This window comes from Ambystoma mexicanum, chromosome 3p (genome assembly GCF_040938575.1).
Source record: "Ambystoma mexicanum isolate Mex_15411 chromosome 3p, UKY_AmexF1_1, whole genome shotgun sequence".
Lineage (NCBI taxonomy): Eukaryota > Metazoa > Chordata > Amphibia > Caudata > Ambystomatidae > Ambystoma > Ambystoma mexicanum.
Window position 1 is genome coordinate 1,115,962,681 of NC_090925.1, and position 25,897 is coordinate 1,115,988,577.

At 53.2% G+C, this 25,897-nt stretch overlaps 1 protein-coding gene across 1 annotated transcript in view; it reads right to left on the reverse strand.

Annotated features, from left to right (window-relative positions):
* HSPA4 (heat shock protein family A (Hsp70) member 4) overlaps positions 1–25,897 on the reverse strand; it is a 711,161-nt gene that overhangs the window by 253,046 nt on the left and 432,218 nt on the right. The window contains exon 13 of the mRNA XM_069652484.1: positions 15,286–15,375. Within this exon, the coding sequence (XP_069508585.1) occupies positions 15,286–15,375 (90 nt within the window). The remainder of the gene's footprint in view (positions 1–15,285; positions 15,376–25,897) is intronic.

Sequence of the window (25,897 nt, forward strand, 5' to 3'; positions counted from 1 at the left end):
TACAATTTTCAAAAGCAGCACGCAGCACTTTCGCATCAGTGTTGCTGGAAGCATCTACAACAGGTTTGTCCAACCTTTTTGAATGTGGTGGCGACAGTTCCATTTTGTCACCTAGTGGGCCAGCGAGGCAAAATTAAACAACCTCACCCAAAGTAGTATCACATTAGAAAGCGCTATTGCATGACCTCTAACGATAGAACAGCATGATGTGCCATACGGTCCCAAAGATAACTTTTGGTGTCAGGGCAGTCAGTATCTAAGCAGGGGCCCTCCATCATAAATGATCTAAGGTCAGTGGCTTACGATTGCTTGCAGTGTGTAGGTGGTATTCTCCTGAAATAGTGGAAGCGAGGGAGCAATAAGGAGTTAGGGAGGTTTTGGGGGGAGCGGAAGGTTCTCCCACCAACCCAAGTAATGTTTTTCAAATATGGGGCTTAACTGGTGCATTTTACAGCAGAAAAACTAACCATGAAGCCATATAGTTTCTACAATCAGTTCTAAGGGTAACATGAACATTCCATATCACCAACAGCACAAGAGATTTTTACAACACATCTTAATGATCAATGTGTCCACAGTGTAAGGAACAAGTTACTTACCTGTAACTGTTGTTCTCCAGCATGGGTCTGGCTTGGATTCACATGCTCATGAATATTCCCCGTCAGGCTGGGAATCCTCGGTAAAGAAAAAAACAGTATCAGTTTCGTTTCTGATCTGTCTTTCGTAGTAATAACCAATCACTGGTCTCTGCGTCATACTGACCACAGCCAATGACTGCCCTCTACCTAACCACCGCCTCTGGCAGCCATCTTCAGATTTGGAAGCACGTGAAGTGGCAGTATGAAGAGCCGCAGAGGGGTAGGCGGGAGGGTTTGCATGTGAATCCATGCCAGACCCATGCTGGAGAACAACAGTTACAGGTAAGTAACTTGTTCCTTCTCCAGCATGGGGTCTGGCATGGATTCACATGCTCATGAATAAAGAATACATAGCAGTACACACATGCACAACCACGGGAGGTGGCAAAGGCTCAACATTAAGCACTGCATCAAACTCAACATTAAGCATCTTACCTCCCTACCAGGCTCACCTCAGGCGAACAGGTTGCGCAGCACTGCTTGGCCGACCCTGGACTCTTCCCTGGAATCCCGATCGACGCAGTAGAACTTCGTGAAGGTGTGCGTCGACCTCCACGTAGCAGCCCTGCATATGTCCAGCAGGGGCACACCAGAAAGGAACGCCGTGGTAGCTGCGATCGCTCTGGTGGAATGGGCTCTCGGACGGCCAGGCAGCGGTCGGTTTGCCAACCGATGACAGTACATGATACAGCCGGAGAGCCATCTGGAAATGGAAGCCTTCGAGAGAGCCTTCCCCTGATTGACAGGTCCAAAAATTCACAAAGAGTTGTGACGTCTTCCGAAAACACTTCGTGCGGTCCACGTAGAACTTCAGCGCTCTAGCCACATCCAGCGAGTGCAAAGTTCTCTCAGCCGTCGACGAAGGCGACGGGAAGAATACAGGCAACACCAAGGGTTCGTTGAAGTGGAAGTCCGACGGTACCTTGGGCATGAAGGAGGGGTGCGTCCTGAGCACTACCCTCGTGTCGTGAAAAGTCAAGTACGGGGCCTTGCAGGAAAGGGCCTGGATCTCTCCCACCCGTCGTGCGGAGGTGATGGCCACAAGAAACGCTGTTTTCCACGACAGAAACTTCAACGGGGCCGAGTGCAGAGGCTCGAACGGAGGTCCCATGAGCTTGGTCAGCACCACGTTGAGCTCCCACGCCGGGGCCGGAGCCTTCACCGGCGGGAACGATCTGAACAGTCCCTTCATGAACTCTTTCACCAGACGATGAGACCACAAGGACGTCCGCCCCGTGGTTCTGGTGTATCGGGAGATCGCAGCAAGATGAATCTTGATGGATGCGTGTGCCAGCCCAGCTTTGGCCAGCGTCAGCAGGTACGGCAGTACATGGGGAGCCGTAATCCGTAGAGGGTTAATCTTCTGTGCGTGGCACCAGACAGAGAACCTCTTCCATTTGTGTCCGTAGCATTTAAGAGTCGAGGACGCCCTGGCCTTTGCAAGAACCTCTCTGCAGTCGGCCGGTATGTCGTATCCTCCAAACTCTAGCGCTGCAGGAGCCAGGCCTGCAAGTTCAGCGATTTCGGGTCGTGGTGGAGGATGGCGCCTCCTTCCCTGGAGAGCAGATCCGCGTCCACCGGCAGCTTGATTGGCGGGGACGCTGACAAGTCCAGAAGGTCCGGGAACCATATCTGCCTCGGCCACGCAGGTGCGACGAGGATCATCCTGCACCGTGACCTCTTGAGCTGGTTGACGAGCCGGATTAGCAGTGGCAAAGGAGGGAACGCGTAGAGGAACAGGCCCTCCCAGGGAAACGAGAAAGCATCGCCCATGCTCCTCGCCTCGGGAAACCTGCTGGCGAACCTCCGGCACTTGGAGTTCGTCGCCGTCGCGAACAGGTCGATCTGGGGTGTGCCCCACCGTCGGAAGAGGCGATCCACTAGATCCTGCCGTAGTTCCCACTCGTGGCACGAGCGCAGCTCCCTGCTGAGTGAGTCGGCGATGGTGTTTTTTATCCCTGCCAGATGAAACGGCACCAGAAACATCCCTTGGGCGACTGCCCAATGCCACAGGTCCTGCGCCTCCTTGGACAGTGCTGGGGACCTGGTTCCGCCCTGTTTCCTGATGTAAAACATGGTGGTGGTGTTGTCGGTGAAGATCCTCACCACCTTGCCCTTGAGGGACGGAAGGAAGGACCTGAGGGCCCAAAACACTGCACGGGCTCCAGGACGTTGATATGTAGGGATTTCTCCGTCGGGAGCCAAAGGCCTCTTGCGTGCAGATTTTCAGTGTGCGCTCCCCACCCTTCCAGGGAGGCATCCGTGGTCACGGTCTCCTGGTGGGATGGGGTCTGGAAGTCCATGCCCGCCGTCAGATGCGCGCGGGTGCCCCACCACCGGATCGCTCGTCGGAAACTCTCGTCGAGTGTGACCCTTTCCTCGAAGCTGCCCGTCGTTTGGATCCAGCGCGCGTCCAGGAACTCCTGCAACGGGCGCATCCGGAGCCTGCACATGGGAATGAGGTAGATGCAGGAAGACATCATTCAGAGGAGGGACTTGATGGACCTCACCTTGGCCGCGTCGGCCACCAACATCCGCTGCACCTTGCCCAGGATGGTCCTGGTCCTCTCCTCCGACGGGGAGGCCAGAAGGGACACTGTGTTGAGCCTCGCTCCCAGAAACAGAGCGTCTTGCGCGGGCACCAGGTGGGATTTGGCGTAGTTCACGGAGAATCCCAGGTCCGTGAGAAGTTGGACGGTCCTTGCCGTGTGAACCACGGCGAGCTCCCTTGTCTTGGCTCGGATGAGCCAGTCGTCCAGGTAGGGGTAGACGTGGATCCCTTCGCGGCGCAGCTGCGCCGCCACCGGTGCGAGGCACGTGAACACCCTGGGTGCCGACCGTAGTCCGAAGGGGAGGGCTTTGAACTGGTAATGACGCCCTTGGACCACAAACCTGAGGAATTTTCGGTGCCCCTTCAGGTTGGGAATATGGAAGAAGGCATCCTCCAAATCCAACGACGACAGGAAGTCTCCTTCCTCCAGCTGACCCAGGACGTGCTGGAGGGTGACCATCCGGAACTTTTGCGCCTTGATGAACTTGTTCAGACGTCGCAGGTCCAGGATGGGGCGCCATCCCGCCCCCCCCCCCCCCGTCTTCTTCTTCAAGAGGAAGTATCTCGAGTAAACTCCAGAGCCCCGAAGCCTCTTTGGGACGAGTTCGATGGCGCCCTTCCTGAGCATCGCCTTTACCTCCAGGAGAAGTTGAGGGACGTGAAGTTCTTTCCTGGCCACAGGGGGGACGCGTGGACACTTTCTTTGAAAATCGAGCGCGTGGCCCCGGGCCAAGGCGTCCAGCACCCAACGGTCGGTGGAAATGGACTCCCACACGCTGACGAAGCTCGCCAGCCGGCCTCCCACCGGGGTGCTTCGGTGGGGGCCCGACCCCACGGCCGGTTCAATCCTGCTTCGACGAGGCTTTGCCGCCTTGTCCTTGGCGACGACGGCGGGGTCCGCCAGACTTGCCTCGTCCTCTGTAGGCCTCCTGAGACGACGAGCGGGCCGCTTGACGGTAGGAGGAGAAACCGCCGCCGGCACCTTTGGAGGCGCCCTTGCCTCCGCTGCTCCGAAAGGGCGTCCGTCGTTGTTGCAGAACTCCAAGGGCCCGGGCTGTCTCGGTGTCCGCTTTAATGGCCTGAAGGGAATCGTCCACTGTTTTCCCAAACAGGTTGTTCCCATCGAAGGGCATGTCCAGGACTCTGGTCTGAACGTCTTGACGGAAGTCCGTTGCCTTGAGCCATCCACGCCGCCTAAGGCAAACGCCGTTGCCCAACTGGCGGAACCCAGTGTCGGCGATGTCCGTTGCAACGGTAATGGCGTGGTCCGAAGCCACCTCACCTTCCTGCAGGATCTCCAGGGCCTCTGCCCTCTTGTCGTCCGGCAAGAAGTCCAGCAGGGGAGCCAGTTTGTACCAGAGCTCCCTGTCGTATCGGGCCACGATAGCCAAGGCGTTGGCAGCTGTAATCGTCGTCGCTGCAGACGAGATGACTCTGCGTCCCATAGCGTCCAATTTCTTTCCCTCGCCGTCCGGTGGGGAAGTCGATGTGGAGGCTGCACCCCCCCACCCCCGCTTTTTTCCTGGCCGCCGCCGAGACGACAGAGTCCGGGGTAGGCTGCGCCCAGAGGCACAGGGGGGCCGTGTCCGGGACCCGGTACTTTTTCTCGTACCGGTCTCTTCTAGCTGGCGTCGTGGAAGGGTTCTTGAGGAGGGTGAGGCCCTCATCCCAAATGTCGTCCAATAGAGGCACTGCGAGGACCGTCTTCCTCTTGGCCTCGCGCCGCTGATAAAGGAAACCTTCCTTCTCCTCAGGGCAGAGTTGGAAAAGCTGGGATGCCCTGGCGATCATGGAGTGGAACGATCCAATCTCGTCGGGCGGAGAAGCCCTGGTGGGAGGCGACGACGGTACATCCTCGTCGTATACCTAGTCGTCCGTACCCGTCGCTGCCGTGTCAGTCCCCGTATCATCCCCTCGGGTGGACGGGGAGGAGGGCTGGAAGGGGCGCGACGGCTGAAAAGGAGGAGGGTGGATCCTTCTTTTCTTGGTAGGGGGAACCCCAGAAGGTCCCGGTTCTGGTCCCCCGACGGGAGAGGTTCCGTCGGCAACGGTAGTCTCGTCCTTATCTCTGAGCATAAGGACTGTATAGCCAACAAAATGGCCGCCAAGCTGTCTCGCGGCACTGGCAGAGAGGAATCCGACGGGCGTTCAGGGGCCCCGTCGGTACCCTCGACGATGTCGTCGTCACCTGCGTCGGGATCCATCCCGACGGGCCGGTCTTCTTCCACGCCGAGGCCGTGGCTTAAGACTTCGACCAGCTCCTCCTCCGAGGTTGAGGCCGAATCTACGACGACGCCCTGCCCCCCCCCTTTTTCTTCCCCACGGGGGATTTCACGGGGGTCCTATCGATGGGCACAAAAGAGGACTCCCTCCGAGGTGGCAGGGAGACTCTGAGCCCCGAGGTCGCCACCACTGGCGTAGCCTCCACAGGCTGAGCCAGGGCCGCCGCGACAGACTCGATAGAGGGCTTGGCCGGATGGATTAAGGCCTTCACCACCTTAGATGCGCTCACCGCCTTATCCTTGAGGGGGGGGGGAGACAGTGCCTTGCTCCCCCCTCCGCCTTCGAGCTCGACCGGGGCCTCTCTAGGAGCCTCGCCGGGTGCTCGGCCTTCCTCTTACCCGACCCAGAGCTTTGGCTCGTGGTTGATGGTGCTGGGGAGGGTGCGCCCAGCCTGGCGCCCGTAGAGCCCGACCGTTCGGCGCTCCCAGTGCCAGCGGACTCGCGGTGCTTGGCCTTATGTTGGACCCCCGTCGCCAGGGCGTCCTCAAAAGGTCTTAGGAGACCGCTCGGATTTCTTCCTCTTCTTCTCGCCAGACGGGCTCTTCCCTTCCAGCCAGTTGGCGAGACGTTGATGGCGGTCCTTCATGGTCCGCTCCGACATGTTGCCGCAAAACGCACAGTCCTTCTCCACGTGCGTCTTGTCCTCATGTAGGCAGTAAAGACAAAAAGAGTGTTCGTCCTCCTTGAAGACGTTCTGCAGCTGGCATCCAGGGCAGACCCTGAACAGCTTTCCGGGCGTCGAGCTTCCCTTCTCCTGGGCCATGACCGGGCCTGAGAAACTTCTGGAGTCCTCCAAAAGCGTAGCTCGACGAAATCTTCACCCTTGAGGGGCGCAGACGAATCCGACACGTGTCCCCGTTGATCGGATGGAGAGTCGGTGGAGCTTGAGGCTCTTTTGACCGAAAAAATGAAGTTTTTGAGAAAAAACGTGAAAAAAATAGCACTAACGCTCGAGAGCAATAGCACGAGGATCCCAACACATGAACGTGCGGTAAAAATCTGAAGATGGCTGCCAGAGGCGGTGCTTAGGTAGAGGGCAGTCATTGGCTGTGGTCAGTATGACGCAGAGACCAGTGATTGGTTATTACTACGAAAGACAGATCAGAAACGAAACTGATACTGGTTTTTTCTTTACCGAGGATTCCCAGCCTGACGACGGGGAATATTCATGAGCATGTGAATCCATGCCAGACCCCATGCTGGAGAACAGGGGCTTTTTCTTTAATAACTTTCTCTACAAAGTCTATGTCAGGAAGAGTCTCCCCTGTGTCTATTTCAAAATGCGCTGCTGCCTTGCGCAATAGTGCATTAAGTGAAGGTTGGTCATCTATGGGAGAGGTGTTTCCAATAGGTGAATCCTTGGGAGGAGAAGGGTGAAAGACATCAGGGTCCGAGTGCACCGATGGGGATTGCCAAGGCTGCACTGATGGGGATTGCCAGGGCTGCGAGGTAGCTGTATCTTCTTCAAAAGCTACTGCACTAGTGTAAGGATCTTCTTCAAACCCCTCTTCCTCAAGTTCTTCCTCTCCACCCAAACACTCATCTTCCGGGAGGTATTGCTCCTCTTCAGTGAGGTCATATACGTCTGTAGAAGGGGGAAACAGCCTAGGAATCTTGACCCTAGGATCATCCTGGGACCATTCTCGGTCTTTTGGGTGTGGGTGGGTTTTGGCTTCCCAAAAACCTTTCCATTTTCTCCATACAAGAATGGAGTCTTTCAAGGGTCTCATGGGGGACCCCTGAATAGTCTAGAGGGGGGGAAATCAGTGTCTTCACCTTCAAAACGCTTAGAACGCTCCCACAACGTCGAAAAAGGTTTCCGTCGCCCTCTGAAAAGCCCTCTGGTATTTCAGAAGTGTCCTTAGATGAAGGGGGCAGTTCCTGGCTACTCTTGCGCTTTTTCGGCGTTTCCATAGCTTTTTGTGCGGTATTCGACGTTTGTTTCGTCGTCCGCTTACATTTGTCTTCGGAAACAATTCTCGCCAGGCTCTCGACAACGAGTTTGTCAGTAGAGGGCTCTGGTGTCGACGTTGCCTGCATAACGCGTTGTTCGACGGCCGCTCTATGGAGCATTACGTCGGATGATTTTGAGGTAGCGCCCGTGTTTGATGAAAGCCCAATCGCTGGTCGCGGCTGCGTTTGCGGGTGGGGCTTGAGACCTTTACGGTCTGAGGTAGACGCCGGAGTGCCCTGCGTCCCCTTCGGCGCTGATGGACCCTTCGTCTTCGACGAAGAAGAGCTGTGGGTTGTGTGCTTAGGCCTACGGGGTCTATGTGCGTCCTTGTCGCCGGGGTGTTCATCCCCATAAGCAGGGCGTGAGCCGAGCCCGTCGGGGCCGGGGACGGATGTCGAGGAGCGCGAGCGCTCCTTCTGGGGGTTAATGACTTCCGTAATGGATGTCGAGTTATCACCCTCCTCGTCACTTTCTGTAACAGCGGCGGCGGGTGAGGAAACTGACTTCGACATAGCGTAGTCCGCCCACTTAACTTTTCGTTCTTTAAGAGTTCTTGGTTTCAAGAGGTTACAGGGCGCTCAGCTGTCCTCCTTATGATCGAGGGGCAAGCAACGATTACAGAGCTTGTGTTTGTCCTTCCAAGTGTATTTGTCCCTACAGCGTGGGCAAAACTTAAAAGGTGTCCTCGCCATAGCTGAGGCAATAATAACTGGTGATAACAACCCCAAGGGAAAGATAGGGGAGAAAGAAAGACATTCTCAAAGAGAAGATAAAAGTTCGAACCCCCACTCTCCCTACTGTATGTTGGCCGGCGAGGCCAGGCCACGTGTTCGGCAGCGCCGAAGGATCTCCTCCGTCTCTTCCCCTCCGTCGAAAAGTTTGGCGGAGAAACAGCTTCACAGCTAACGTCGAGGGGAGGGATCTTTAACAATATAATAAGTATAATTAAGGACCGAGGTCCGTAGTAAGTATTTGCAATGTCTCTAGGAGCTCCGCGTAAGGCGACCAGAAGCTGGGCGGAAAAAAACAATCTGTGGGACCTCGACGCGTGAGGGATTGTGGGTACAACGCACGTCACTATAGGGATAGTGATACAGACACGCCTTGTCGACGTCCCCTTTTTCGACTACGAAAAACAAAATGCAATACTCTGCAGTGACCACTGGATGTCGGACCTATGCACAGCATGTGATTCTAAGCAGATTAACAAACATCAGAATGAAGTATATTTTTGTGCGATATGGATGGCCTCCTAGTGAATATTTTATAGTTGACTGAAAGAAAACGTTTTACCAAGAAACCTTAAGTTAAGAGTTTATTTGAATACTTGCGATTGTATACATCTGTGTAACATCCTTACAGCTCACATTCCCCTCTTGAGATAAGCCTGGCTGCTCAGCTCTGCTACCAAAAACTGTGTAGTACAGACTTATACCAAAGGTTGGTTTTGCTTACAGCTGTAGTCATAGTGTAGTGGTCGCAAAGGGTACTGCATAAAATCTTTGCCTAACACGGTCGTGTAGCTGCCACTTGTAATTGTCCACTCCCAGCCTGCTGAGCCTGCTCGCCTCCAGGTTGGAGTCCCCCGGAAGGTGGACTGCCGTGAGGTAGATGTCGTTTTCCGGGCCCACTCCCACATGCTGATTGCCAGTCTGCACAGTGGAGGGGATCTGGTGCCTCCCTGCTTGTTGACATAGTACATGCTGGTCGAGATGTCTGTCTGGATGAGGACAACCTTGCCCCCGAGAAGTGAAAGGAATGCTCTGAGCGCTAGCCAGATGGCATTCAGCTCCAACCAATTGATGTGGTATTCCTGCTCCTGTCGAGTCTAGGTGCCGTGGACGGAGATCATCCATGGTGGCTCCCCAGCCCTCGAGCGAGGAGTCCGTGGTGATGGTGACCTGCGGGGTGGGAAGCCAGAGGGGCTTGCCCGTCCATAGATTACAGTCCCTGGACCACCATGTGAGGTGCGGGCAGAGAGATGGAGGAACGCTGATCATCTCAGATTGAGAGCCCCGCAGTGTAGCTGAATCCTACTCATCCTCAGTCTTGTGTGTGGGATGGCTAACGGGACCACCATCAAGAGACCCAGGAGATCTGGTACCACCAGTCTGAGGTCACCTCTCTTTGGAGGAAGCGAGTGGTGCCACTCCTCAGGGCCGAGATCTTGTCCTCTGACGGAAACATCTTCTCGGAGTACATGTCCCAGATGAGGCCCAACAATGTCAGTCTGCGTGGTCTGCAGCTGCAATTTCTTGAGATTGAGCGAAAAGCCCAGATCGTGCAGTGTTTTCATAACGGCATGGGAAGAGGAGTGAACAGTTTCGTGAGATGAAGCCCTGATGCTGAACCGAGAATTTTATTTCTCTGAAATCCCTCAACATTATGCATTTGAGACCAACACCTGTAAGTGGAATCCAATACAATGAGAAGTGGCTATAAGGAACAAGTTACTTACCTGTAACTGTTTTCCAGCATGGGTCTGGCATGGATTCACATGCTCATGATTATTCCCCGTCGTCAGGCTGGGAATCCTTGGTAAAAGAAAAACCAGTTTCAGTTTCATTTCTAAACTGTCTTTCTCCTATAAACCAATCATACTGCCCCTAGCCAATGACTGCCCTCTACCCAAGCCCCTCCTATGGCAGACATCTTCAGATATGGTAGCACATAAAGTGGCAGTAGGACCAAGAGAAGAGCCGCAGAGGGGCAAGTGGGAGGGTTCGCATGTGAAACCATGCCAGACCCATGCTGGTGAACAACAGTTGCAGGTAAGTTACTTGTTCCTTCTCCAGCATGGGGTCTGGCATGGCTTCACATGCTCATGAATAAAGAATACATAGCAGTACATACAAGCACAACTACGGGAGGTGGAAAGTCAACAGAAGCAACGTCTTACCTCCTCACCAGGCCCACCTTCAAGCGAACAGGTGGCACAGCACTGCTTGGCCGACTGAGCACCTCCCTGGAATCCCTGTCGACGCAGTAGAATTTCATGAGGGCGTGGGTTGACCTCCATGTAGCAGCCCTGCAGAAGTCCAGCAGGGGCACACCAGACAGGAACGCCTTTGTAGCAGCAATCGCTCTGGTAGAATGGGCTCTCGGACAGCCAGGCAGCGGTCGGTTTGCCAACCGGTGACAGTGCGTGACAGAGACAGCCACCGGGAAATGGAAGCCTTGGACAGGGCCTTCCCATGGTTCATAGGACCAAAGTTCACAAAAGGCAGAGATGTTTTCCGGAAACTTTGTGCAGGCCACATATAACTTCAGCGCTCTAACCACATCCAGCGCGTGTAAAGTCCTTTCAGCCGGCGACAAAGGCTTCAGAAAAAACACAGGTAACACCAAGTTAATTGAAATTGAAATTCCGACTGGACCTTGGGCGTTGAGGGTGCATCCGCAGCACCACCGTCGTCGTTTCGTGAAAGTCAAGTAAGGCCACTTGCATGACAGGGTCTGGACCTCAGCTACTATTCTTGTACAAGTAATGGCCACAAAGAAAACTCTTCCAAGATCGTATCTTAACCGGAGCCAAATACATTCGAATGGAGCCCCCCCCATGACCCTAGTCAACACCACATTGAGTTCCCACGCCGTTGTCGGCGAGAATATCCTTGACCACTGGCAGCTTGATCGGAGGGGACGCCGACATGCTGAGCAAGTCTGGGTACCATATCTGCCTTGGCCACGCTGGTGCGATTAGGATCATCCTGCACCGGTACTGTGAGTTGATTGATGATTCGAAGTAGTAACAGCAACTGAGGGAATGCATACAGAAACCGGTTTTCCCAAGGGAATGAGAATGCACCCCCCCCCCCATGCTCCCCGGCTGGGGGAATCTGCTGGCGACCCTCCAGCACTTGGTGTTCATACATGGCCTCTTTGCCGTCCTTAATAGCTAAGAAGCCGTCCCCTTCAACCCTCTCGGGAATGTGCTCTGCCGCCACAGAGATCCAGTCCCATAGAGTTTATGAAAACTTTGCAAAGGCACAAGTGGAGTAGGCAGATTTTAGTGCCATGCTCCCTGCAGAAAATGTCTTCCTCGCCCATCAATCTACACCACTTGTCTTCCTTATAAGGAGGGATGGTAGGGTACGCTGCTCGTTTAGAAGTAGCCGTAGCTGCACGCACCTCTGTAGTGGGGGTTTTCGACAGGTAGTCTGGGTAGCTACTGGATCAGCGATATTTTTTTGTCAAGTTTTTGTTGACTGCCGGATTAGATTCCAGAGTCTCCCAGTTCCTAGCCACCTTTTTTTTTGGAGTGCCACATGAAAAGGCAAAATAGGATCAGTTTGTGGACCCCTTGTACAGAAGGTCTGCAAGGTCGTCTTGGTCCTAGGGCAATGCGTGCCTACTCCAAGCCAAGTATTCGACCACTTTCGACATGAGCCGTCTATAAAATGAGTCTGCATGTTCCGCTGCCTCTGGCTTTCCAAGTTCTGGCAAGGTATCTACCTCACTTGCTGTTTGCAAGTTCTCATACAAGTCCTGCATTATGCTGCATTATGGATTCTTCAGAATAAAGCTCTCTGGTACATTGGGTGTACCGTACTTCAAGCCAAATGGGGCTTCATGATTCTCAGAATGCTCCTCCTCTTCGAAAATTGAAGAGACTTGAACTCTTTCTTCGGGAGTGGAGCATATATTCTGTATGTGTTGTACTAACAGGCTTCCAAGTCGTCGATATTTTCTTAATCGGCGCTTTTTTTATTTTTTAGGAGGGGTGCTTGGTACTGACACCATAGCTGGCAAGTGTGGCACAGCTAGTGTTCAAGCCCCCACAAATGCAAAAAACAGACAGGGTTCAAATCTGTTCACACACAGAGTAAAAGCCAAGAAAGACCCCACAAACAGAAAATGGAGAAAAAAAACACGACTGGGGCCATTTTGTGCTGTCCTGCAGCTGAGGGTACAACCTGCGGTAAATAAAGCACACTGGTGGTAAAAATTATACCACTGCCACCAGCCATTTAAAGAAGTGAAAGTAACATGCTACATGAGGAAGTAGGATAAGGGGCTACTAAATATCCCCCTCAGCACTCCACATAAGAAAGATGGTATGCGCTAGACTTACAAAACGAAAAAAGGTAAGATCAATTTGACCTTACTATTCTTGGGAACACTACTTCACCCAAAAAAAAGTATTTAAACTTTATGAGAAATCTTAAGGACCTCATTGACACTGCACTGGATGAGTAAACCGTGCCACTCAGGAGTTAAAATTAAAAAGTATTAAATGTCCAGTATTATGTCCAGCAAAAAAGGCGGGGGTCTCCAAGGTGGGAGGAAATTAGCAGAGAAATTAACATTCTACCTAACATACACCTGCAAGGCTCCGAGATCAGGTGTTCCAGCAGGGCTACACCGGGACAGCAGCAAGAATGGTTTCCAGGCCTCTTCAGGAATCATCCTTGGGTTGTCCATCTCCATAGCTACACAGGATACCTGGCTGCTCTTCGGATCTGCTGGAATGGCTGCAGTACAGCTCTTATTCTAAATTCAGGAGCGCAATCAAACTCGGCCCTCAAGTAGCAAGGATCTGTACCACTCATGCACACCAGCACAGGTCTACTCAGGGACCACTGTGGGACAGACTCATGGGTGCATACCAGACATTGGCACTGTTGGGTTAGATTTTCATTTCTATGCTAAATATCCGTCCACTGTGAGACCCCAGCACTTTTTGCTGGACTTGTAGATTGCTTTTCCATGTTCAAGTAGGTGGGAACCTTTTCCGCCACTCACCCCTTCTTTTACTCTGTTTATGGGTGGCGGTTTGCTGACTCTACATAGTGTATTTTTGAAAACCCCCCTTTCTATGACTTTTTGGTCATCTACATTTATGTATTGCAGCACATAGCACTTTATGTGCAGTGTTGCTGGGTTGCTCTTGGGGCTCTCCCTTTTTATTTTCTCTTGACTTATCTTGCAGAATTACTATTCTCAAGGGTAGAGGGGGATTTCCATCCCCTTTACATTTTATATAATGAGCAGCATACCCCACCTTATGTTGGATTTCTGGGTAGCTACATGGCATCTGCTTTCTCACTGCTCCAGTAAAGTTACTGTGACAAGTTAACTCTTATGGCTGGTGGCAGTGGACATACTTTTATTACTTTTGTGATGTTACACGCAGGCTGTCAAACCAGCCGCAGTAATGCACAGATGGTCACCATTTGTAGTGTGCTTATCCTTTCATGGGTCTTCTGCCATACTCAGAGTGAATCTTGCTTGAAATGTCTTCGGCGGGAACCCTTTGTGTAGACAGTTGAGGCTCCAGAGTATCTGTGAAGGCAGGACGTCAGGGAGGAGTCAAACTCTGCAGCCCTTTGTCTTCTCGTGTACCAGAGCGAAGCCAGATCCCACTCGGGATTGATTGGACAGCCACCTGCCCCTTTCTACAAACTGCTTGGAGAGTTTCCAGAAGTTGTGTGTGGGTTCCTGAAGAACTATCCGATTCTGGAAGCTGAAGACAAGTCGACCACCAGGGCTGAATCCAAAGAGGAAGAAGACAGATGTAGCCGATTCCAGCGACTACTCTAGCTTTCAAGTGGTCTAACGAGAAATACTTGCAAATATTCATTTTCAAACTGGATGCAAAAAAAAAAAAAAAAAAAAAAAAAAAAAAAAAAAAAACAGGAAATTCTGGAAAGGATTCCTTGCTTAGGAATCCTAAGTTTTAGGGCTTGGGGCAAATACTTCCCCCCCCCCCCCCCTCATCCTACTTTGCCACAGGATCCGAGGTGAGGTGCTCCCTGGTCTGCAACAATTTTTACTTTTATTTGGGGAATTTAAACTTATTTTGTGCGCACTCGCCCATCTTTGTCCCTGCATCCCCTTCTGCCCGTATCCCGATTTCCTCTGCTCCCACCCGCAAACTCTGCGATTGGGCCTAGGAACCCTATTTCAGAACTAAGGCAAAGGGCAGCTCACGAAGAAGCAGCTCCAGTCCACACTTGCCCGTGTTCGCCTGGGAAGCCTACTCTAATGTCTAAAATCTAGGCAGTTCTCCATTTACTGCTATATCTCATTTAGGCGTTTTGTCCATTTACTGCTATGTTCCCAATGCTCAAGTGTCTCAAATCTAGGGGATTTCTCCATTTAGTGCTGGGTCTCATTTACAAGCCTACCCATCTAATGTTGTGCCTCAAATTTGTGTGTCTCCTTCATTTACTGCAGTGTGCCAAACTTACAGGTTTATACCACTGCTCAAGTTACTAAAGTGTAGGTGGTTCTCGATTTGTGAGACCAGCCAATCACCTTAAGAGACATAGAAAGCCGACATCGAAGATTAACTGCATCCGAGTTTAAGGTATGCATCACCCACCACCTGTATGGACACGTCGCAGGCACTGTTCCTGATCCATGCACTCTAGAATGCAGCGACGGCTATGTCAAATCTGGTATAGCTGCTCGCATAGACATCCGCACCGAAACCCCTGATGTGCCTCAACACCTCTCCCATTAGTATACAGAAACAACCTATGACAAATTCATTCTAGCTGGGCACACAGTCTCTCCTGCACTAGCACTCCATCATAACCAATGACAGCACCCACCCACGTGTCTGACCTCTTGGTTGTTTACTGGAGCCTAGCCAGTCTTCCTAAGCCCTATCCTGGCAGAATGCACACACGCATAGTAAGTAAACTCTTAGAATTTCCCCTACCTGGACTTCAGTCCATGAGGATGTTTCAACCACAAAGCACACGGAGGCCATATAAATGGGGAAATGGCACTATATAAAAATGACAACTACAACACTTGACAAAGCACGAAGGAAAAGATGTTCCAAGTAATGCAAATGCATTTGAAAAATGGCCTGTGTTCTTTTGTTTATAATCGAATTAAAAGCATACCTCCATTTCATCAGAATTTGTTGTGGTGTCGGCCTGTGTTTGCTGTTGTGTTTCTTCTGCTTTCTGCTGCTCTGGATCAACTTGCATTTTCTACAAAAAGAAAAGGAAATACATCACTGTAAAAGGCAGAAGGAGATCTTGTATTTTTTGCAACTTCATGCATGTAAACAGCAATGGCATGTTGAAACTCAAATGGTGGGAGGGATTTCCAGGATCACTGTGGGAGAGTTCTAGGAGGCCAAACGAATAGTTGAAAAAAGGTTCCAAAACCTAGGCTAGGCAATCTCAAGAAAATGTTGAGTCGCATCTGGTGGTTGCCAACGACTGGTTGCATATGGATAGGACCCTGCCACGCGTGGGGGGAGGGGGGGGGGCGAACTTGTGTGGATGCAGCCAGATACACTGAAGCAATATTTACATGGGGGCAGACAAGTGGCCAACCTGCTCAAAGCATTGTAGCTAGTTATTTGTGTAAAGGACGCAGTACCGAAGAAGATGGGCTGGATCACATAATTACTGTCAAACCCCCCCCCCCTTTATTTAACACAGCGCTCAATGAGTTCAAAATCTGCCTAGGGGATGGGCGGACAATAACATTGCTCAATTTAAAGATGTTGTGGCGGTAAGGAGGGTTATTTCCTTTGACAGTCTGGCGCAGATTTATCATCTACCGCAGGGGGAATATGAATGTTTGACAAGCGGACACATGCCCCATGTGCAGGAATCCCAGAAATGAAGACACGCGCCACAATCCCCACTAAAGCACCACTCGAAGCCGGGAGACTCTCCGGAGCAATCGAAGCCGCAGCCACCCTGCTTTGCAAAGCCATATGGAATGGCAGTACCAGGTCAGTTGGAGGACCTTGGTCGAGGATGTACGTCAGGTCATCCTGCAGAAAATCCACAGGTGGCGCCAGCCACCCCAAGTAGTCTGTGACCCTCGACATAAGGCGCCGGTACGAGGACTCAGCATAGGTGCCAGGCTCAGGCCTACAGAACTCCACCTCCGGAGAGGTGTCCAGACCACTGGCGTTGTGCAGTGACTGACGCAGGTCTTCAATCTGGATGTGACCAGACAAAATCTCATCAGGCACCAAACCTTCCTCAGATCCCTCATCCCCCTCAGAAATAAAATCCAGAGGTTGGAAAGCAGGCACAGAGAAAAGGGACAGACATGCTTAGCCTTGGCCAGAGCCGTTCTGGGGGGTTCCACCGTGCCACAGGGTACCTCCGACAAAGCAGCCTCGAAAGGCGTTGACGTCGAGCGAGGCGCTGACAACTTCAACAGTGTCGACACAGGCATCGAAGGCGGAGCCCCAAGCATGTCCTTCGACGGCTTGGGCGCCGATGGCGTCGACGTCTTCCTCGAAGGCGGAGCCTCGAGAGAATCCCTCCACAACCTCGGCGCCGCAGGCGTCGATGTCTTCCTCGAAGACATCACAGGCTCACGCGGTCTCGAGGGCGTCGAGAACCGGGACCTGGAACGGGCATGTCTAGAGCGACCATCCTTGTCCGACCAGGACCTTGAAGGCGCCCAGTGGTCGTGACGACCGCTCGAGCCCGAAGGCGGACGAGAGGGGTCTCTAGCACGGTTACGGCCGGCGTCCTTAGACAGCGCATGACAGACCGGAGCCCTGCGATTGAAAAATCGCCATCATCTCCTTGCGGAAGGAATCCCATTCCTCAGGAGTGGAATGCTTGTGGAGACAAGCAACCCGCCGACAGGCGGAGTCCTCGGATGAGGACGGGGAAGGCGACCCGTGATGGCGCTTCCGTAAGTGCCTCAGAGGCAGAGGAATGGCGATACCAACTCCTGAACAGAGACCCCCCCGGACTCACGACGATGCGGCGAGTCGCCCCTCAAATCGTCCGTCGAAAGTCCAGCGGATCGCGACTTCCGGGGCTTGGCCACCTTACCCACAGAGAGCTTCTTCTTACGCCCCTGAAAGGCCTTTGATGTAAACGACTCCGAGGCACCAGAGACAAGGGTTGTGCGCGTCCGTCAACATCTTGGACCCGCACACCCGACACTTCTTAAAACCCGACTGCGGGGTGGAAGAAGCCAAAGACATTATTTTCAATACACAAACTAACAGGTTTCGAAGACCCGAAAGAACAGGATTCAGTAGAACCGAGGCACACCGAGTTCTCCGAAGCAAACACGTTCGCGGAAAAAACAGAACTGAGTCTACGGGCGTCGTGAGTCCTACTTATAACATCCGGTGACATCTGCTCGCCGGAGGCTCTAGAGGACAGCGTATCGACATCGACGCAGACAGATTTTCCGAAGCAGTACAGCTGTGGTGATTACTGTCAGATATTGAATACGTCGGAGGACCCAATCCCCTTGAAATGTAGTTTCCCCCAAAAAAACAATCACAGTACATGCAAACTACCTCACGCATAGAACCACTGGAAATTACAATAAAATCCTTTGGCCAAGTACTGCAACAACCAAAGAACTTGTCGTCCAATAACGGCGCTACCTTCCAAACTGACTATATGGCAGTTGCCAAATTACAATATGACCGGATTTTGGCCACAGAAAACATCGTTTAATGCAAACATGGTCCCCTTGGATTTACGCAATGGGGAACAGGTAGCAAACACGACAACACTTTGGAACTGGCAGTCGATACACCCCCCCCAGATAGCCCAGCAGCCTTAACTGACATCATAGACTCTAATGCTGGGCTAGTGAAGGAGTCACAATCACTGCCCGAGGAGGCCACTCTACAGGATTAAGTGCAACAAAACAATCTATTTATGTCACGCAAAGCGAAAAAAGATCAAAGGGCGCAAAAAAGGCACCGCTTAGCTAAACCGTCAATTTTGAACCTGACATGTCCATTAGCTTCTCAAGCTAAAAAAAAATATGGCACCCACAAGAATCAAAGGGCATAATTCAGCCATTAAAAAAATGGTCAAATCTCATCCGATGATGTTATAAAAGCAGAAAGTCAATTACACTTAGATTTAAAGAAAACTGAGGCCAAGATGCCAGTGAACTTGTCTGTACCCGTAACCCAGGTGTGTGTTCTTAGGGTAGAAGGGCTCGCAAATGTTGAAACATCAAAAACAAAATGTGCTGATTGTTTCCTTGCAACTAAGTACAGAGACATCTTCCCTTCTGACCCAAACACACCTGTCTAAATTTTTCAATTTAACAGAAATTACAAAGAATTCAGTGTCAGCTGAAGTAAGCAAAGCTGATAACATCAGCCCTCCAGTAACATTGACCACGACTTTGTAAGGAACAAGTTACTTACCTGTAACTGTTGTTCTCCAGCATGGGTCTGGCATGGATTCACATGCTCATGAATATTCCCCGTCGTCAGGCTGGGAATCCTCGGTAAAGAAAAAACCAGTATCAGTTTCGTTTCTGATCTGTCTTTCGTAGTAATAACCAATCACTGGTCTCTGCGTCATACTGACCACAGCCAATGACTGCCCTCTACCTAAGCACCGCCTCTGGCAGCCATCTTCAGATTTGGAAGCACGTGAAGTGGCAGTATGACCAAGTGAAGAGCCGCAGAGGGGTAGGCGGGAGGGTTCGCATGTGAATCCATGCCAGACCCATGCTGGAGAACAACAGTTACAGGTAAGTAACTTGTTCCTTCTCCAGCATGGGGTCTGGCATGGATTCACATGCTCATGAATAAAGAATACATAGCAGTACACACATGCACAACCACGGGAGGTGGCAAAGGCTCAACATTAAGCATCACATCAACTCAACATTAAGCATCTTACCTCCTCACCAGGCTCACCTCAGGCGAACAGGTTGCGCAGCACTGCTTGGCCGACCCTGGACTCCTCCCTGGAATCCCGGTCGACGCAGTAGAATTTCGTGAAGGTGTGCGTCGACCTCCACGTAGCAGCCCTGCATATGTCCAGCAGGGGCACACCAGAAAGGAACGCCGTGGTAGCTGCGATCGCTCTGGTGGAATGGGCTCTCGGACGGCCAGGCAGCGGTCGGTTTGCCAACCGGTGACAGCACATGATACAGCCGGAGAGCCATCTGGAGATGGAAGCCTTCGAGAGAGCCTTCCCCTGATTGACAGGTCCAAAGTTCACAAAGAGTTGTGACGTCTTCCGAAAACCCTTCGTGCGGTCCACGTAGAACTTCAGGGCTCTAGCTACATCCAGCGAGTGCAAAGTCCTCTCAGCCGGCGACGAAGGCGACGGGAAGAACACAGGTAACACCAAGGGTTCGTTGAGATGGAAGTCCGACGGTACCTTGGGCATGAAGGAGGGGTGCGTCCTGAGCACTACCCTCGTGTCGTGGAAAGTCAAGTACGGGGCCTTGCAGGAAAGGGCCTGGATCTCTCCCACTCGTCGTGCGGAGGTGATGGCCACAAGAAAAGCTGTTTTCCACGATAGAAACTTCAACGGGGCCGAGTGCAGAGGCTCGAACGGAGGTCCCATGAGCTTGGTCAGCACCACGTTGAGCTCCCACGCCGGGGCCGGAGCCTTCACCGGCGGGAACGATCTGAACAGTCCCTTCATGAACTCTTTCACCAGACGATGAGACCACAAGGACGTCCGGCCCGTGGTTCTGGTGTATCGGGAGATCGCAGCAAGATGAATCTTGATGGACGCATGTGCCAGACCAGCTTTGGCCAGCGTCAGCAGGTACGGCAGTACTTGGGGAGCCGTAATCCGTAGAGGGTTAATCTTCTGTGCGTGGCACCAGACAGAGAACCTCTTCCATTTGTGTCCATAGCATTTAAGAGTCGAGGACGCCCTGGCCTTTGCAAGAACCTCTCTGCAATCGGCCGGTATGTCGTATCCTCCAAACTCTAGTGCTGCAGGAGCCAGGCCTGCAAGTTCAGCGACTTCGGGTCGTGGTGGAGGATGGCGCCTCCTTCCCTGGAGAGTAGATCCGCGTCCGCCGGCAGCTTGATCGGCGGGGACGCTGACAAGTCCAGAAGGTCCGGGAACCATATCTGCCTCGGCCACGCAGGTGCGACGAGGATCATCCTGCACCGTGACCTCTTGAGCTGGTTGACGAGCCGGATTAGCAGAGGCAAGGGAGGGAACGCGTAGAGGAACAGGCCCTCCCAGGGGAACGAGAACGCATCGCCCATGCTCCTCGTCTGGGGAAACCTGCTGGCGAACCTCCGGCACTTGGCGTTCGTCGCCGTCGCGAACAGGTCGATCTGGGGTGTGCCCCACCGTCGGAAGAGGCGATCCACCAGATCCTGCCGTAGTTCCCACTCGTGGCACGAGCGCAGCTCCCTGCTGAGTGAGTCGGCGATGGTGTTTTTTATCCCTGCCAGATGAAACGGCACCAGAAAAATCCCTTGGGCGACGGCCCAATGCCACAGGTCCTGCGCCTCCTTGGACAGCGCTGGGGACCTGGTTCCGCCCTGTTTCCTGATGTAAAACATGGTGGTGGTGTTGTCGGTGAAGATCCTCACCACCTTGCCCTTGAGGGACGGAAGGAAGGACCTGAGGGCCCAAAACACTGCACGGAGCTCCAGGACGTTGATATGTAGGGACTTCTCCGTCGGGAGCCAGAGTCTCCTTGCGTGCAGATTTTCGGTGTGCGCTCCCCACCCTTCCAGGGAGGCATCCGTGGTCACAGTCTCCTGGTGGGCTGGGGTCTGGAAGTCCATGCCCGCCGTCAGATGCGCGCGGGTGCCCCACCACCGTATCGCTCGTCGGAAACTCTCGTCGAGCTTGATCCTTTCCTCGAAGCTGCCCGTCTGGATCCAGCGCGCATCCAGGAATTCTTGCAACGGGCGCATCCGGAGCCTGCACATGGGAATGAGGTAGATGCAGGAAGACATCATCCCGAGGAGGGACTTGATGGACCTCACTTTGGCCGCGTCGGCCACCAACATCCGTTGCACCTTGCCCAAGATGGTCCTGGTCCTCTCCTCCGACGGGGAGGCCAGAAGGGACACTGTCGAGCCTCGCTCCCAGAAACAGTGCGACTTGCGCGGGCACCAGGTGGGATTTGGCGTAGTTCACGGAGAATCCCAGGTCAGTGAGGAGTTGGACGGTCCTTGCCGTGTGGACCACGGCGAGCTCCCTCGTCTTGGCGCGGATGAGCCAGTCGTCCAGGTAGGGGTAGACGTGGATCCCCTCGCGGCGCAGCTGCGCCGCCACCGGTGCAAGGCACTTGGTGAATACCCTGGGTGCCGACCGTAGTCCGAAGGGAAGGGCTTTGAACTGGTAATGACGCCCTTGGACCACGAATCTGAGGAATTTGCGGTGCCCCTTTAGGATGGGAATGTGGAAGTAGGCATCCTCCAAATCCAATGACGATAGGAAGTCTCCTTCCTCCAGCTGACCCAGGACGTGCTGGAGGGTGACCATCCGGAACTTCTGCGCCTTGATGAACTTGTTCAGACGTCGCAGGTCCAGGATGGGGCGCCATCCTCCCGTCTTCTTCTTCACGAGGAAGTATCTCGAGTAGACTCCGGAGCCCCGAAGCCTCTTTGGGACGAGTTCGATGGCACCCTTTCTGAGCATCGCCTTTACCTCCAGGAGAAGTTGAGGGACGTGAAGTTCTTTCCTGGCCACGGGGGGGACGCGCGGGCACCTTCTTTGAAACTCGAGCGCGTGGCCCCGGGCCAGGGCGTCCAGCACCCAACGGTCGGTGGAGATGGACTCCCACACGCTGACGAAGCCCGCCAGCCGGCCTCCCACCGGGGTGCTTCGGTGGGGGCCCGACCCCAAGGCCGGTTCAATCCTGCTTGGACGCGGCCTTGCCGCCTTGACCTCCTTGGCGACGACGGCGGGGTCCGCTAGACTTGCCTCGTCCTCTGTAGGCCTCTTGCGACGACGAGCGGGCCGCTTGACGGTAGGAAGCGAAACCGCCGCCGGAACCTTTGGAGGCGCCCTTGCCTCCGCCGCTCCGAAAGGTCGTCCGTCGTTGCAGGACTCCAAGGGCCCGGGCCGTCTCAGTATCCGCCTTGATGGCCTGAAGGGAATCGTCCACTGTCTTCCCAAACAGGTTGTTCCCGTCGAAGGGCATGTCCAGGACTCTGGTCTGGACGTCCTGCCGGAAGTCCGTAGCTTTGAGCCATCCACGACGTCGAAGGCAAACACCGTTGCCCAGCTGGCGGAATCCAGTGTCGGCGATGTCCGTCGCCACGGTGATGGCGTGGTCCGAGGCCACCTCACCTTCCTGCAGGATCTCAAGGGCCTCCGCCCTCTTGTCGTCCGGCAGAAAATCCAGCAGAGGAGCCATCTTGTACCAGAGCTCCCTGTCGTAGCGGGCCACGATAGCCAAGGCGTTGGCCGCTTTAATCGTCGTCGCTGCCGACGAGATGACTCTACGCCCCATAGTATCCAATTTCTTTCCCTCGCCGTCCGGCGGGGAAGTCGATGTGGAGGCCGCACCCCCCCCCCGCTTTCTTCCTGGCTGCCGCGGAGACGACGGAGTCCGGGGTAGGCTGCGCCCGGAGGCATAGGGGGGCCGTGTCCGGGACCCGGTACTTTTTCTCGTACCGGTCTCTTCTAGCTGGCGTCGTGGAAGGGTTCTTGAGGAGGGAAAGGCCCTCATCCCAAATGTCGTCCAACAGAGGCACTGCGAGGACCGTCTTCCTCTTGGCCTCGCGCCGCTGATAAAGGAAGCCTTCCTTTTTCTTCTCCTCAGGGCAGAGTTGGAAAAGCTCGGAAGCCCTGGAGATCATGGAGTGGAAAGATCCGATCTCGTCGGGCGGAGAGGCCCTGGTGGGAGGCGACAACGGAAAATCCTCGTCGTATGCCTCGTCGTCCGTACCCGTGGCTGCCGTGTCAGTCCCCGTATCATCCCCTCGGGTGGACGGGGAGGAGGGCTGGAAGGGGCGCGACGGTTGAAAAGGAGGTGGTGGATGGATCCTTCTTTTCTTGGTAGGGGGAACACCAGAAGGTCCCGGTTCTGGATCCCCCGACGGGAGAGGTTCCTCCGTCGGTAACGGTAGCCTCGTCCTTATCTCGGAGCATAAGGACTGTATGGCCAACAAAATGGCCGCCGAGTTGTCTTGCGGCGCTGGCAGAGGGGAATCCGACGGGCGAGCAGGGGCCCCGTCGGTCTCCTCGACGATGTCGTCGTCGTCACCTGCGTCGGGGTCCATTCCGACGGGCTGGCCTTCTTCCACGCCTAGGCCGTGGCTTAAGACCTCGATCAGTTCCTCTTCTGAGGTTGAGGCCGACTCTACGACGACGCCCTGCCCCCCCTTCTTCCCCACGGAGGGTTTCACGGGGGTCCTATCGATGGGCACAAAGGAAGACTCCCTCCGAGGAGGCAGGGAGATTCTGGGCCCTGAGGTCGCCACCACTGGTGCAGCCACCACAGGCTGAGCCAGGGCCGCCGCGACCGTTTCGATAGAGGGCTTGGTCGGATGGATCAAGGCCTTCACCACCTTAGGTGCGCTCACCGCCTTATCCTTGAGGGAGGGGGCACTGCCACGCTCCTCCTCTGCCTTAGAGCTCGACCGGGGCCTCTCCAGGAGCTTCGCCGGGTGCTCGGCCTTCCTCTTACCCGACCCAGAGCGTTGGCTCGTGGTTGATGGTGCCGGGGAGGGTGCGCCCTGCCTGGCGCCCGCAGAGCCCGACCGTTCGGCGCTCCCGGTGCCAGCGGACTCGCGGTGCTTGGCCTTATGTTGGGCCCCCGTCGCCGGGGCGCCCTCAAAGGTCTTAGAAGACCGCTCGGATTTCTTCTTCTTCTCGCCAGACGGGCTCTTACCCTCCAGCCAGTTGGCGAGACGTTGATGGCGGTCCTTCATGGTCCGTTCCGACATGTTGCCGCAAAACGCACAGTCCTTCTCCACGTGCGTCTTGTCCTCATGAAGGCAGTAAAGGCAGAAAGAGTGTTCGTCCTCCTTGAAGACGTTCTGCAGCTGGCATCCAGGGCAGACCCTGAACAGCTTTCCGGGCGTCGAGCTTCCCTTCTCCTGGGCCATCTCCGAGACAGGGCCTGAGAAGCTTCTGGAGTCCTCCGAAGTGTAGCTCGACGAAATCTTCACCCTTGAGGGGCACAGATGAATCCGACACGGGTCCCCGTTGATCGGATGTAGGATCGGTGGAGCTTGAGGCTCTTTTGACCGAAAGAATCGAAGTTTTTGTAAAAAGCGCGAAAAAATAGCACTAACGCTCGAGAGCAATAGCACGAGGATCCCAACACATGAACGTGCGGTAAAAATCTGAAGATGGCTGCCAGAGGCGGTGCTTAGGTAGAGGGCAGTCATTGGCTGTGGTCAGTATGACGCAGAGACCAGTGATTGGTTATTACTACGAAAGACAGATCAGAAACGAAACTGATACTGGTTTTTTCTTTACCGAGGATTCCCAGCCTGACGACGGGGAATATTCATGAGCATGTGAATCCATGCCAGACCCCATGCTGGAGAATAAAGGCAATCCATTTTGAGACACTAACATAGAAACTACTCAAAATGGGAACACGTCCCCCAATCTTAGACCCTCACCTGATAAAGAATTAGTGTCTGACGTGGGTCACTCTTCTGGCCAAGTTCATTTGCCAACACCCATCATAGCAAACTCGCCAAAACAGGAAAAGGGGTCATTAGATGGCTCAATTGATACTTCCTGTGACTCGTGGTGTTTTGACAACATTTGAGGAGGTTTCACCGGATATGATACTCATGCTAGGATGGGGAGCTAACCAACCTAAGAATGAGAAAGCTAGTTTACATTGATCTGTGCTTATGAAAATATTTCATCAAATTCCAGAGCTGTGCAACCTGATTTCAGATGACGTTGAATGGATCTAACATCTATCCTCTCCTAATAATCGAATGCTTTGCAAACTCCAGCCATATATTATAGCAAAGTTATTGTGGGATCAAACAGATCTTGCCATATTGTGATTAAAGCCATTTGCTTTCCGGGACCATGGATGAGCTCACAATCTTTATTGAATTTCAAACACCTGTGATTGTGGCTTCTACGGAATCAAACTTACCTGATCAACAAATACATGCTTGAATAATAGGAACAGTGTAAATCATTTTCTTAAATTTTGAATGGGCTAGCATGGCTGGAACCGCTTATTAGATCTATAGCCAATATTAACATACGGGTAGAAAAATCATAAAATATTCTATCCATATGCTCATGGAATTGCTGCAGATTCAATAATTTGTTTGCATGGCACAAATCCCTAGCTCTAGTGGAACAACCATCCATCATTCTCCAGCAAGAAACTATGTCGATGGTTGACATTCGAATAGATGGTTATACTTCATATTCCCAGCAAGCTAAAAGAGGAAATGCTGGGCGTCCCTTCGGTGGCATGGCAATTTCGATCAAAAACAACTGAATTCACAGCAAATCTATAACCAGTAATTCTGGAGAGGCATGGAACTTTCAATTGAATCCAAACCTACCCGTACTATATTGGTTGCTTCCCTATACTAGAACCCCAGTTCGATGCTTTTAGATTCTATGATACTTAACTTAAATGCAGTGCTGACAGAAACCTTTATTAGGAATCCTAAATTTGAAATCATAATTGGCAGGAGATTTTAATTCAACATTGCAACCTCATTTGATCACAACTGCTAATAGCAATTGCAATTAGTACTCGACTATCTCATATGATAGAGGGCTCTTGTGGACACAGTTCCTAGAGGAGTGGGATAGCCACTTGGTA